Source organism: Lepus europaeus, chromosome 11 (assembly GCF_033115175.1).
Source record: "Lepus europaeus isolate LE1 chromosome 11, mLepTim1.pri, whole genome shotgun sequence".
Lineage (NCBI taxonomy): Eukaryota > Metazoa > Chordata > Mammalia > Lagomorpha > Leporidae > Lepus > Lepus europaeus.
In genome coordinates, this window is record NC_084837.1 from 83817125 (window position 1) to 83833134 (window position 16010).

Sequence of the window (16010 nt, forward strand, 5' to 3'; positions counted from 1 at the left end):
GGACATAGTATATACATCAGTCAGATAAAACTTAAAAAAAAAAATACCATCACTAAAGCTCATAAAAATACTTTGCACATAATATTACTGTAAGTATTCAGATTGTGCTTTATAGTTTTCAAACTTTTTGATAACTATAATCTCATTTAATATTTCAAAACTATATGATGAATGAGGTAGGTATCAACTTTGATAAAAAGGACACTCAGTCCCAGTGAGGTTAAACTAACTGCTTATCTACCCAGTCATCGGTGTGGCTGCTGGAACCAGAACTCAGTGCATGACATCTGAATGTTGCACTTGCTCTTCTGCCCACACCAACAACTAAATCTCCAGTGATGAACTGTGAAACAATGCCTGTACACAACTCCTGGAACTGAAGCAGCGACACCGAGGGGGATCCCAAAGGAACAACTTCCACAGTATGTCAAATTGGCCCAGCCACACCAGGACAGCTCTAAGGCAACATGTATGAAGTTTTATGAACAGTGTTACAAGTTGCACGCAACTCAGACCAGTTACAGTCCAAATATCTGCTTGTAAACCACTTGGAAAGCAGAACACATTTGCTTAGAAACAATGTATTAATGTCAGTTCATTCAGAAATGAAAACTTACACTTTCACTCATAATGTAGATGAACTATGGCACTAATATTACCAAGCTGTCTGGGGCTTTCTAAGGAAAAGGTTGTCAGGCAGAAGAGAGACGACAGCTATATTTTGAAATGGACAAAATCAGCTTTAATATCTTCCCATATTTCTTTCTTTATCTTTTTCCTAATCTCAGGTATTCCCTATTTCTAAATTGCCAAGGAGCAAATGCCCCAGTTGCCCTCAAGAGTTTTACAATCATTCTGTCCAGACTTTCCTAGCCCTGGAGTTTCCCACGTTCCAAAATAAAATCACCTTCATCATAATTTAAAATAGTAACGCTACAAAAACTTTAGTTCCCCTCAGTACTGTTAATCAAAACTATTAAAAGAAAAAAGTGATTCAACTAAGTCATGCTAATACACAAATAAATCTGACAACTCCCAAATACAATGGTATTTTTAAATGAAAAGACAGAGTCCAAAGAACTGATAAACAATACAACAAGCTGAAGAGGAAATAGGACAATGCAATGTAAAGAAGGATATTCTGGGTCACCTGATAGCCATGTAAGCAGGTCTTAAGAGTCTAGTCCCCAGGTTAAAATATCAAATTATTTCACCACTAAAAATTTCATTTCTCATTGGCTTGTAAACATGCTGAGTTTCTTAAATGGCTCCCAGTTCAGGGGAATCTAGAGGTCTAGAGGTAAAATCGGTATACTTCTTGGTCAACTTCCATAAATGAAAATTTTACAGGGCGTACCATCTATATTTATAATGAGTGCTATTCATAATTTTCTCAGTATCAGCTAACAAAATTTATTTGATGTCTTTCATGATGAGTATAATACAGGGAAAAAATGAGAAATGTCCTTTTAACACCGGTTCGAGTCCCAGCTGCCCCACTTCCAATCCAGCTCTCTGCTATGGCCTGGGAAAGCAGTAGAGGATGGCCCAAGTCCTTGGGACCCTGCACCCATGTGGGAGACCCAGAAGAAACTCTTGGCTCCTGGCTTCGGATTGGCGAAGCTCCAGCTGTTGCGGCCAAATGGGGAGTGAACCATCGGATGGAAGACCTCTCTCTCTCTCTCTCTCTCTCTCTCTCTCTCTCCCTGCATCTCCTCTCTCTGTGTAACTCTTTCAAATAAATAATCTTTAAAAAAAAAAGAAAAAGAAATGTCTGTTTAAGCACACAGAAAAAAGGATTCTGTTTCCTAAACCTTTTCTTGTCTCCGTCTATCCTATTTCATGATCCCCTGCTCCATCCCTCCTCCTCCATCAAAGCATCCTAGAATTTAGTGATTATATTATTATCTCCTTTTGTAGATCATAAAATGTTTAAAATTTTAAATAAAGGATAACCCATGTACATCTACAAAGATGTCCAGCTCTTTAGAAAATCAAATCATGCTTGTACTTACTTAGATCCACTGACTCTACAGGTAGGTATGGTATTTTAAGGTAAGCAGAAATCTAATAACTAATATAAATCCTCCATAAACCAGGAAAAGGATAAACATAAAGAAAATACACTTTGCATCCTTATACGTAATGAGCCTCTCATAACTCAATGAGTAATCCTAGAAGCTTTAAACTCCTATGATACTTTAAAAATCAAAAGAATAAATTCTGAACCATAAGAAAACTTCCTTCCAAATATAAACCTAGGTGCAAGAATATAACAAATAATGCAAATTTCCTTTAATTAACTACAACTCATCCGATATCCTGGAAATACAATGTCAATTTATGTCCTAATTGTAGATCTCTATAACTTCCCTAAAGACAAAGATAAAATATTCACCCCTGCCACTCCCATGGCTACCAACACAGTCTCACATATAGCATGTGCACGTAAATACTTCAAAGACAAAAGAATGAAATAATGGCTGCAACTTCTGCACTCTAGGATTTCAATTAACCCTGTAAAGCCAAAACAGCACGTCCAGAACAGTGTTAAACATCATCAACACACTCAGAACTACTCAGCAAACAAGAGAGAGCGCACTCCCCAGAGCTGCTTTCAGTCTGAGGGAATGTCTCCTGTTTCAAGGGACAGAGACATGAAAATGTTTCTTTACATTAAAAGGACATGTAGATGAGTATGTGATGTTACATGGACCCCAGCAGATGTAACTGTGGTGAAACACAGAACAGTAGATGAAGAAGGCAAGTGACATGGTGAGATAGCAGGGTGACGGGGTGAGAGGAAAGCTGTCACACAAGTGTAAACTCTTAAAGGAAGTACAAGCTATCTGGGGTATAATTTATACTTAAGCAACAACAAAAAAGTAAAAGTTAGCATGGACTAGTTGTAAGGACTCTGTGGATTAAATCTGCCATAAAACAATTTCTTTAACAAACACATATGCTTGGTTGTGCATGGTTTTAGTACAAGAGTTTGGCTGCAAGAACAAAAGGACTTCATACTTACCCAGACATATCCTCCATTAGCATACTGCTGCATAGTTTGGCAAGTAAAAATGGTTAAACAAAGCATGAGGGGAATAAGCTACATTTTAAACTTTATTTATTAGAGCTTGCAAATTACACAGTTTCACATATTAAAGAAATACCACATTTGCATATCAGTTCTGAAAATAAAGATATATTTTATAGAACCAAAGCTTCAAGTACCTAACTGCGGTTAAATGTCATTCAATTTTAGAGGGAGATTTTCTACTTTCCTGTCAAAAAACCGAAGTATGTACGTATCATATAATATACATTAAACTTAAAAGTCCACAAGAGCTAATCAATGTAAAAGCCAAAAATCTTTCATACTTTTCACCAACCTAAAAAAGCTTTCTTTAGCTTAAACTGCACAGGCAAAACAAAAAGCTCAAAGGACCAAGAACAATTCAAATGAAGCGTGCAATACTCACCAATCTGGCCAGCCTTGACTTTAAAAGGAACATCCAATTCACTCTTCAGAAGGAAAAAAAAATTTAAAAGAACACTAAATGATTAAACTCTCCAAAAGATCACTTTTGTATAATCATTCAAATACACTCATCTCTAATGAAAAACAAAAAATAAATTTTCTACGTTGGACTAACTCACTAATGATGTCTTTTGGCAAATAAAACAGCTTTTATTAACTTAAACTTTGACATTGCAGAAAGTCACAAAAAAAGAAAATTAATAGGAAAAAATAAAAAGTACATACAAAGAAGCTATTTAATAAGCCAAGTAAAATGGAAACTCAGTTAAGTTAAACAGATGTATACTGTTTATCTAAAATACTAAAATAGGAAAAGGAATATTTTCACACAAATTAGTTGAAAACTAATAATAATTTCACACAAATTAGTTGAAAACTGATAATTTTCTCTCAAATATTTTCTAAATGAATAATTTATAAGAAAAGGTATTCCCAATATATATTATTTATCAAATTAGCACTTCCTTTAAATGCATTATAGGTAAGTATTAATAAATGATAAATGTTCACTTATCTAGATCCTAAACCACTAAAAGTTCAGGTAACTTTTTATTCATAGAGTACTAAACAAGCAAAATTCATAATGATCATGTAAGTCTTTAGAATACTGAAAATTAAATCAGAAGGTACAGACTTTCTGCTGAGTATACCTTAACATATATGAATTCCATGGAAACTTGGCTACTGCAACACAGTGCTTCAAGTAGCTAGTATAAGAATCAATTTGTCAGATTATCTCATTACTTGGGCACTGTAGCTGAAGCAGAATTGAACAAAATACTAACAGTTTTTGACCAAAAAAAGTCTTTTTAAGGCACCACTTGGGAAGCCTGCACCCCATATTGAAGGGCCGCGGTTCAAGTACCACCAGCTCTGCTTCTGATTCCAGCTTCTGCTTCTGATTCCCAGCTGATGAAGCTGGGAGGCAGCAGATGATGGCCCAAATACATAGGTCCCTGTCACCCATGGGGGAGATCCGGTCTGAATTACAGGCTTCAGTCTGCCACAGCTGGGCAGGTATCTGGAAAGTGAGCCCACAGACACACTATATCTTCCTGCTTGTGTGTGTGTCTGTCTCTGTGTGTATGTGTATGTGTGTGTCTTCTCCCACTACCCTTTCAAACAAATAAAATAAACACGTAAAGAGTCTTTTTAGACTAAAAAATAAAATCTACACTGGCAGTAAGAAAACAGCTCTCCTTTCCTGGGAAAGATAAATTCAAGGAAATTCACATTGTACAGGATATAAACTGTAAACTACACAATTCTCACACAGCATTTCAATCCTCCTAAAATGATTTTCACACCAAATAAGTATGAAGAATCCACATCAAAAGTAAAACCTCACCATCTTAGTTAAAGTGGGGAAAGGAGGCCAGTTTGAATTAATGGAGAATATACTTTTTTTTTTTTTATTTTTAGAGTTCAACCAGTGGTCTTATGTAGAACAAACAGAGCAACAACAACAACCACCACCACAACAAAAATACTAAAAAGAATAAAATAGTAAGTTGTTCCTCAACAGTCTAGACAAGGGCTGATCCTGTCATTGTCTCTCATAGTGTCCATTTCACTTAGCAACAACAACAACAACAACAAAAATACTAAAAGAAATAAAATAGTAGAGAATATAAATTATAAAATATTTCATGATATTTAATTACAACCAAAATTCATATAAGGCTATCATAAATTCAAATATGTTCTAAGCATGTTAGCTATATATCCTGTCACCACATTCTATTTATACTTTTTTTTTTTTTTTGGACAGGCAGAGTGGACAGTAGAGGGAGACAGAGAGAAAGGTCTTCCTTTTTGCCGTTGGTTCACCCTCCAATGGCTGCCGCGGTAGGCGGGCTGCAGCCGGCGCACTGCGCTGTTCCGATGGCAGGAGCCAGGGGCTTCTCCTGGTCTCCCATGGGGTGCAGGGCCCAAGCACTTGGGCCATCCTCCACTGCACTCCCTGGCCACAGCAGAGAGCTGGCCTGGAAGGGGGGCAACCGGGACAGGATCGGTGCCCCGACCGGGACTAGAACCCGGTGTGCCGGTGCCGCAAGGTGGAGGATTAGCCTGTTAAGCCACGGCGCCGGCTTCTATTTATACTTTTCTTCTTTATTTTTTTTAAAGATTTATTTGAAAGACAGAGTGACAGAGAGAGTGGTCTTCCATCTGCTGTTCACTCCCCAGATGGCCTCAAAGGCCAGAGCTGCACCAATCTGAAGCCAGGAGCGTCTTCCGGGTCTCCCACGTGGGTGCAGGGGCCCAAGGACTTGGTCCATCTTCTACTGCTTTCCCAGGCTATAGCAGAGAGCTGGATCAGAAGTGGAACAGCCAGGACTAGAACTGGCGCCCATATGGATGCTGGCACTTCAGGCCAGGGCTTTAACCCACTGCGCCACCATGCTGGCCCATATACTTTTCTTCTTACATTTTCATACATAAAGAAAAATTGGGCTTTATTCCAATCTCCACCAATAAAATCACCATTTCTAAATACGTGGATGGGGCTGGCCATGGCACAGCAAGTTAAGCCTCTGACTGCAATGCCAACATCCCATGTGAGTGCATTTGCGTCCCAGCTGCTCTATTTCCAATTCAGCTCCCTGCTACTGCACCTGGGAAGGCAGCAGAAGATGGCACTTAGGGGCTGCTGCTGTTGCACAGCAGGTTAAAGCCCTGTCCTGAAGTACCGGCATCCCAATGGGCGCCAGTCCAAGACCCAGCTGCTCCACTTCTGATCCAGCTCTCTGCTATGGCCTGGGAAAGCAGTAGAAGATGGCCCAAGTCCTTGGGCTCCTGCACCCATGTGGGAGACCCAGAAGAAGCTCCTGGCTCCTGGGTTTGGATCAGCACAGCTCCAGCCATTGTGGCAACTGGGGAGTAAACCATCGGATGGAAGACTTCTCTCTCCCTCTCTCTCTCTGCCTCTCCTTCTCTCTGTGTGTAACTCTTTCAAATAAATAAATAAATCTTTTAAAAAAAAAAAATAAGAAGAAGATGATGGCACTTGGAGACCTGGAAGGAGTTCCAGGTTCCTGGCTTCTGTCTAGACCAAACGTAGCCATTGTGGACATTTGGGGAGTGAACCAGCAGATGTATGCTCTCTCTCTCTGTCTCTCCCTCTAACTCTGCCCTTCATGAAACAAATAAACCTTTTTTTTAAAATAAATATGTGGAGGCCGGCGCCGCAGCTCACTAGGCTAATCCTCCGCCCTGCAGCGCCGGCACACCGGGTTCTGGTCCCGGTCGGGGCATCGATCCTGTCCCGGTTGCCCCTCTTCCAGGCCAGCTCTCTGCTGTGGCCAGGGAGTGCAGTGGAGGATGGCCCAAGTGCTTGGGCCCTGCACCCCATGGGAGACCAGGAGAAGCACCTGGCTCCTGCCATCGGAACAGCGCAGTGCGCCGGCCGCAGCGCACCAACCGCGGCGGCCATTGGAGGGTGAACCAACGGCAAAAAGGAAGACCTTTCTCTCTGTCTCTCTCTCTCACTGTCCACTCTGCCTGTCAAAAAAAATAAAATAAATATGTGGATAAAACTTTAAAAGTTGGAGCAACCTATATAAAGAAAGGAAAAGAAAATTTAAATATTTTGAGCACATACTATATGACAGGCTCTGCTTCTCATCCTATTCAAACAACAGACACAGATATCATATTGTTTCATAATTAACTTTACTTCAAAAATGGTTAAACTAATGCTCAAAGAAATAACCAAACTAGAAATTAGAAACATGAAATATTAAAGAATGAACACTCTTGAGTGATTTCGTAACTCAAACTTAGCCCAACACACTAAATATAAACCTAACAGGGAGGTGGAGGGATTGTATTGTTTTGTTTTTAGTTCAAGAATAAATGACACAAATCACTTTCTGGAATGAGAGTTGACAACATTCTACTTTAGCTCTTGATATTACCATAGTATTATAAAGTTAGACTGCTAATATATCATTTCCTAAAAATATAGTTATTCTTTAGGTAAACTGTTAAACATCAATCCCTTATTTACTTGAAAAAGATGTGAAGATTACTCAAAAAAAAAAAAAAAAAGCATTTCTGTGAGAAAAACATCAGCTACAAAGCTGGACAAATTAGGTCAAGAAAAACTACCACCGTTTCCCAAAGTATACTATTTTTATGATTACAGGCAAAACAAAAATCTACATCTTTAATCTCAGAGTTTTCAAGGACAAGTCGTTAAAAAAGCAATCCATTTTGGAGTGACTCAATTTCTTTATCTGGTACCTGGTACCAGATGCTGAGTAACCAAGCGTTTCTAGGAGCTGACCAAATTAACTGAGTTATTAGCATAGTTAACTTACCAGAGCATTTTCTTTTATCTGCAGGTTATCTAAAGCCACATTTCCTTTACAAAAGAAAAAGGGGGAAATATAACATCAATACACCAGTTATTAGCATCGCTTGTCACAAGTAGAAACCAAACACAAACATATTGTGCTAATTCTAAAAATACAACGCGGAACAAGCACTCGTGAAACTTTGGAGGCTACTGGCCAAGACAGCTGAAGTACCTGGGCAGCAACTATTACTTATAGTATACTCAGGTTAGTCCGATGTGAAAGAAATTTCCACATACTTAAACTGGCTAACATTTAGATACACAACGAGGAAGAATTGGGAGCCTTTTACTGAAGAACTTTAACACCAACAAACCCCAAATTTTTAACAATTAAGGCAAAATCTCAGCAGAAGGACACAGACAAACATGAGGACAGACAGAGCAATCACGACTAACTCAAGACTCCTCCCTTAATTATGGCATCAATGAACATTTTCTTTAGGAACACGGGGTTAGTCTTTTATGGCTCCAAACATCCCACCTTCCCCATGATTACTGCTTATGGTTTTAAAGTCTTTAATTAGTACAGCTTTCCTTAAACCTAGTCAGATGATGTACAAACTAAAGTCATGGCATAGCTATTACATACCACAAATTAAAACACTATACCTATATTTGGTGACATGCTACTTTGACACCCGTACTAATACATTAACGTAAGCAACATGCTTTCATTTCACTTGAATTTTCTAAAGGTTAATAAAAACAGTTTCAAATTAAACACAGGCATACATGGGCTATAATTACTTGTGACTTTTTCTTTTTAATACTATAGTACCTATAGTCTCTATTAACATTTTTCAATCAAGTTACTTTGTCTTCATGGTATTTAACAGTAAATTTAAAGTGTATTTAATTTTATTCTGCCTTTTTAAGAGATCTGCATTTCCCTAGACCTCAAATTTATTCAAACAAACATCTATTAAAAATGCTCAACATCTCTACACATCAGGGAAATGCATATCAAAACCACAACGAGATAACACCTCATCCCTGCCAGAACAGCTAATAGCCAAAAGACAGAGAGTAACGTATGCTGGCAAGGATGTGAGAAAGTGAATTGGCCGGCGCCACGGCTCACTAGGCTAATCCTCTGCCTTCGGTGCCAGTACTCCAGGTTCTAGTCCTGGTTGGGGCGCTGATTCTGTCCCAATTGCTCCTCTTCCACTCCAGCTCTCTGCTGTGGCCCAGGAAGGCAGTGGAGGGTGACCCAAGTGGTTGGGCCCTGAACCCGCATGGGAGACCAGGAGCTGGCCATAGCAGCCTTTTGGGGGGTGAACCAATGGAAGGAAGTCTCTCTCACTGTCTAACTCTGCCTGTCAAAAAATAATTTAAAAATTAAAAATAAAAAAAGAAAGGGAATCATTTATACACTTTTGGGAGGAATGTAATTTAGTCCAGCCACTGAGGAAAATAGCACTGAGATTTCTTCAAAACCTAGAAATGGACTTGCCATATAATCCAGCAATTCCACTACTGAGTATATACTCAAAAGACACAAATATGCTGTTATCAAAAAAATACCTGCACCAACATGTTTATAGCAGCACTGTTTTCAATAGGCAGAATACAGAATCAACCAAAGTGTCCATAATCAGATGAATGAATAAAGAAAATGTGGTGTGTGTATGCATATTATTCAGCTATTAAAAAAAAAACTTTAGTATTTGCAATAAAATGGATACAACTGAAGGACATCACCATGAGTGAAATAAGCCAGACACAGAAAGACAAATACCACATGTTTTCCATTATACCTGGGAGCTAAAATTAAAAAACAAACAAACAAAAAAACACCAAAACAAAAAAAGGAAGAAATGCCTGTGTGTATCAGTAATGTTGCAAATATACTTTGTCCAACCAATGATTAACAGTGTTATCCTACTGTAGTTTTAATGGTTTGTGATTTCTTTAACATTTACTGCATATGAGTGAAATGGGCATCTATTTGATTATTAACAGCCCTTGCTTATAATCCCACTGAACTAGGGTCTTTTTACTTTTTACTTGTATTCTTCATGTGGTGGAGCTTTAAGCCCTTGACTGTAATGTAAATAAAACACGTAATCTCAAAAACAGAAAAAAAGGGGAAGAACTGTATCTCTGAACTACATTGAATTGGTCCTCTTTGTAGTAATAAACATTAACATGAAAAAAATAAAATATCAGATGATTTTTAAAAAAGTACTACTATGTGTAGGGTGCTGTAAAGAAAATGATGACCAGAACAATATCCCTACTACTGAGGCGCTCACAGCCTACCAACAGACTCCGCTCCAAAAATTTCAGAAACATTGTTTTGGCATTCCATCAGAAGAGTGCACAAAATGCATGGAGGGACCACCTAATTCTGTCAAGGGCTAGGCTGGAAGGCTGGAGACATATTTACTGGGTGGGTAAGAACAGAGCAAACACATGAGTAAGACACATTTTAGAAAACAGATGAGGGCTGCTGTATCTGCAGGGTGTGAGCAAAGAATGGGCGATAAGGTCAGAAAGGTAGGCAGAGCCAGATTTAGAAAGTGCAAGCCGGGCACAACTGAAAGATGAAACATGTACAGGAGAAAGGACAACATTCCGGAAATAGCCATACAGCTGTGAGGATACTGCAATATGGGTTGTAAGGAAGGGTGAGGACAAAGGAGAGGGAAGTAGGGACCTAAAGATCTAAATGAGTCATAATATATGTACACTGTAGATGAATGCTGTAAAAAATGTAGAAGGGCTTGGGAAAACATTTACAGAATGTTGTTTTCCAAAAAGGTGAAAGAATGCCCAGATTGAGATAATGTTAAAAATATATGTGCAGGGGCTGGTGCTGTGGCGTAGCGGGTAAGGCCACTGCCTGCAGTGCCAGCATTCCATAAGGGTGCTGGTTCGAGCCCTGGCTGCTCCACTTTCGATCCAGCTCTCTGCCGTGGCCTGGGAAAGCAGTAGAAGATGGCCCAAGTCCTTGGGCCCCTACACCCACATGGGAGACCTGGAAGAAGCTCCTGGATCCTGACTTCAGATCAGCTCAGCTCTGGCCACTGTGGCCATCCGGGGAGTGAACCAGCAGATGGAAGGCCTCTCTCTCTCTCTGTTTCTACTTCTCCCTGTAACTCTGTCTCTCAAATAAGTAAAATGAATCTTTAAAATACATATATATGTGCACACACACACATATATATATACACACACACACAGAGGAAACAAATTAAGACAAGAAACCCTAATGCTAATTTTTACATAATAAAGTTCATTTTCTTTGAATAGGTAATTTTCATACTTTCTAAACTGTTCAAATTTGAAACTCTTGAAAACTGCATTTAAAGGAGAAAGGAGGTAAGAAACCTCACAAATGAAAAGAAAATACTACAGAATTATATTAGGTAGAAATTATATTAGGCAGTCAGATAACTTCTACAAAATCCTGAACAGAAATTGAAACCTAAAATGAGGCAGTAACTTCAGGGTGAAAGGGGGAGATCACAAGAAAGAGTTATTTTGGAAGCGTTAGTGACCAGATGCCATCACTGCCCAGACGCAGGGGTAACAGAATAGTCAGGGAAGGCTGACAGGTTTGGCAAGTTGGGGAGAAAAAAATCCTTAAGCATAAGTAGAAAAATACTGCTGAGTTTAATTCTGTCACATAGGGAATTATGTGGTTGCAACTGGGAACTCAAGTTGAGCCAATGGAAGCGATGTGCACAGGTCCCAGGGCATACCTGCAGCCAGTCAAACAAGCTGAACAAGCTCCAAGACCCACGTGGAAACGTCCAAACCTGCTCAGGAGTTCTGACTGTTCCACTCAGCAACACTCAGAAGGCATCTGCATTAGAAATGAAGTTCTAACTTCTGCTAAGGTACTAATAAAACATGTGCAACAATATAAACATCCTTATAAAAATGGGCTGATTCTACTGAAGTCCCACTGTGGTTCTTTGATGAAGTAACAGGTGATATTTAAGATAGGAAACACTGAAAACTACCATTATGAGTAGCATGTTTTTTAAAAAGTATTTTCAGCGGCTGGCGCTGTGGCATAACAGGTAAAAGGCACCACCTGTAGTGCTGGCATCCCATATGGGTGCCAATTTGAGTCCTGGCTGCTCCCCTTCCAATCCAGCTGTCTGCTTGGCCTGGGACAGCAATGGAAGATGGCCCAAGTGCTTGGGCCCCTACACCCACATAGCAGACCCAGAAGAGGCTCTGGGCCCCTGGCTTTGGATCAGCCCAGCTCCAGCCCGTTGTAGCCATTTAGGGAGTGAACCAATGGATGGAAGACCTCTCTCTCTCTCTTTCTCTCTCTGCCTCTGCTTCTCTGTAACTCTGCCTTTCAAATAAACAAATAATTAATTAATTAATCAATTTTTTAAAAGAAAAGTATTTTCAGAAAGACTAGCAAAGAAATTACAGGAATTAGCACAGGGTGGTAGTACTAAGGATTACTGATTTATTAATGTTTTATAGTATTTCCTAGATTTTATAATAATCATCACTATGTAAAATTATTATACAAATTACAATAAAGGAAATGGAGAAAATAAAACAAAGGTAAATCTTAATGTCAATATGACCTCAATATTTTTATATATAGATAGATAGTTTTCCGCTAATATCTACTTTACCCACAGACACATGAAACAAACAAAACAATCTACTTCCACTACTCAGAGTCTAACAAACAAATGCGTATTTCCTCTCTGAAAAACATGAATGTTATCTAACAAACAGTAACACTGTAACTCCATAAATTATTTGCACTGAAGGAGGAGTCACTGGTCCTAACACACACACACACACACACACACAGGGAGGAATAGCAGCAAATTCCAGATTAACACTGGCAGCAAAGTGCATTCGTTCTCTGAACCAGCAGATGAACGCCTCATCTAGGTACGGCATCAGGCTCTCCACTGAACTGCACACTATTCTGACAGATCTGCATGTAGCAGTTTCATCGTATTTGCTATGATGCCAGAAATTTCATATAAATAAAAAAAATTTTGTAAACTAAATTCAAGTAGATCTCCTTCAGGGCCAGTGCTGTGGTGCAACAGGTTAAGCCACCATCAGCAGCACCAGCATCCCATAAGGGCACTTCCTATCCAGCTCCCTGATAATGCACCTGGGAAAGCAGTAGAACATGGCCCAAGTGCTTGGGCTCCTGCACCCATGTGGGAGACCTGGATGAAACTCCTAGCTCCTGGCTTCAGTCTGACCCAGCCTTGGCTGTGGTGGCCATTCAGGGAGTGAAAAAGCAGATGGAAGATCTCTCTCGCTCTAACTCTTTCAAATAAATAAATCTTTTAAAAAAAAAAGTAGATCTCCCTCTAAAAATCAATCATTTTATATTGATATAATGAAGAAAAAATTCAGATTTCCCTTTCTGCATCAAGGTAACACAGTAAGTCGACATATGAACAAGTAACTTGACCACAGTAGCAAGACCACCAGAGCTAACATAAAAAAGGCATACGAGTTTTTGGAAAAGTGAAGAAAGGGTAAATATTTCTGTTGAATCTTTGAAAAAATTAGGGGGAAGGAGAAAGAAGACCAATTGCATACAGATGAAACTCTTTCAGCAAGGCAGGTATAAAGTCAGTTCCACAATCACAAGATCCAAGTCAAAAAGACCCAAGTGAAAAACAAGTAAAGAACTTCAGTGTGGGGATCACACTCTATGCTGGACAAGCATAGTAAGTAATAATCCACCTTTTAGCTAAGATCAAGTGTAGCAAAAGGTATGGTCTGTGCATCACAAAAGACCCAATATGATTCTGAGTAATAAAATACCAATATTTTGGATGAGTATACACCACTAGGAAGCTACAAATCTAGCTTCAAAGTCAATACTGAAGGGTATTTTAAGAAACACCCTAAAAGGTTAAATGTTGAACCAAACTTTAAATAATCTTCATAAATGAACTAGAAGCTGGAAATGAAAGCAAATTCACTAAATTAGCAAATGCCACCAAGCACAGAAGTTACATAAACAATAAACAGGGAAAAAAAATCACTGCCAAACTATTAAAAAAAAAAAAACACAACCAATTTAGCTTGTTTATGAAAATAAATCAAACGAGGGATGAGCGTTTGGTGTAACAGTTAAGACACAATTTGGGAGGTACACATCCAATAGCAGAGTACCTGGGTTCAAGTCCCAGCTCTGGCTCCTGACTCCAGCTTCGTACTAATGCACACACTGGGAGGCAGTAGTAATGGTTTGAGTACTTGGGTCCTTACCGCCCACACAGAAGACCTAGACTGAACTCCAGGCTCCTGGCTTCAGCTTAGGCCTGCCCTGGATGCTGCACCCATTTGGAGTGAACCAGCAGAGGAATGATTAGTCACCCTCTCCCTCTCACTGTCACTCTCTCTCACTGCCTTGCAAATAAATAAAAACAATTTTTAAAAACATCAAATGATACTATCATAATATGAAATGAGCCTAAGAAAGGTTTCTAAAACACGCACTCATAAAGGTCTACTAAGTAAATGTAAAAAATAAAGTGCTGATGTTAAATACCTCTAACCAGAAATAATCTCTGAACTTTCCAAGAAGTTTAGGCTATATTTCCTTACTATACTTACCACTTTTAACTTTACATAAATCCCTAACATTATTATAAGCAACTCACCAACTGTGCTCATATTAGGTACTCAACAAATACTGACTTAATTGATTGTACTGGGGTGGAAAATACAAGAACATAAACTTTTGTGTTTTATAAAACACTGACAGATCTACATTATTCAGTCCTCACAGCTTCCTGAGCAGAGAGCAGAATGTACATATTAAGCAAGAAAACCTGAGGCCTGGAATCCTATGGCACCCCAGTGAGTGGCAGAGCCAAGACTCAAATCTTCTGAGGTTCAGTGCTGAGTGTAGAAATTCACACCCTCCCAAACAGCAAAGCAAAAATGGTATCGGATTTTAATTCAGAAGGTAAATCTACTTCCCCGGAGGTGGAGGGGGGATGTCAGCATTGAGAGGCTTTTGGTCTTTGCATCTTAAAATAAGTAAGGAAAAATCCAGAAACAAAAAGGGCAACTAAAATGAGCACAAGGGCATAAGTAGAAAGTTACAGTAGAGTCAAGGAGTTATACCAGAGCATCACCAGAAGGAAGGATAGTGCCACAAGGGAAAACACTGACGTAAGAGAGTCGCAAAATGGTCATTTTTATACTTTGTAAAAATCTTTTCTCTCAACACAAAAGACAGAAATTCGTAAGTTATGTTTCTGAAATAGTCAGACCATAGAAATATTTTAAGACCAATCCCTTCTCATTTTATACATAAAGAAACTGAAGTCTAAGTTATACAATTACTCCCTGGCAGTACTAAGAATAGAATTTGTCTCCTGACTCCTTGGTCAGTGTTCTTAATATAAAACATGGAGATTAATGATTCAAGACAAAATCAATCCACATGCAAAAATGCCATCTCTAATCCCTGAAGCTGCATTTGCATATTGTAAAATAACCAAAAAGTACAGTCCATGTACTCAGTTTTCAAGATTTCACTTATCTATAAAATGAACACTCATTTATTTGAAAGTAAATCAAAATGTGCAGATACATTCATTTATTTCCTAAAGAATTAAGAAGCTAAAGCAAATGAGTCAGCTTATTTTAATGATATAATTTTTTGTAAACACTGAAGAAAATATTGGAGCAATGCATTTCAGATAAATCTAAGCATCTCAAAGTAACCTATCTCGTCTTCTCTTAATAGGAGTTCATAGTGATTTTGCCTTGGGAGAGAAGATGAGAGAGAGAAAGGCACCAGCAAACTTTCCATTTCCCAAAGGAAAGAGGAAGTCTTAGCAGACAAAGGAGGAAAGCCCCAGTGTCTCCATCACACTTTCACCCTGTCAATACACTTCAGGGCTCTCGTAACAGTGAGCAATGTGGCACAGCTTCCCAGCAGAACGGTGACCAAAGAAACTACTCCCAGTTCAATCTCTAGAAAAGGAGTGCATTTTAAACTAATGATGCTATTTAAATCTGTAGAAAGCTATTTTCAACTTAAGTTAAGCACTGCTTTAATTAATAGTAATTTATTCTTAATCTATTATATAACAGTGATGCCTAAAGAACTGCTTGTTATTTTGTATGTGACAGAAC

General features: G+C 38.9%; 1 protein-coding gene across 2 annotated transcripts in view; it reads right to left on the minus strand.

The window, feature by feature from the left end:
- VPS13C (vacuolar protein sorting 13 homolog C) overlaps positions 1-16010 on the minus strand; it is a 197979-nt gene that overhangs the window by 174986 nt on the left and 6983 nt on the right. For both annotated transcript variants that reach the window (XR_009867321.1, XM_062206048.1), the window contains exons 2-3: positions 7861-7904; positions 3480-3522 (exon numbers count right to left, since the gene is read on the minus strand). Coding sequence is in view for 1 of the 2 variants with exons in the window: in XM_062206048.1 (XP_062062032.1) it covers positions 3480-3522; positions 7861-7904 (87 nt within the window). In the remaining variant the exon portion in view is untranslated. The remainder of the gene's footprint in view (positions 1-3479; positions 3523-7860; positions 7905-16010) is intronic.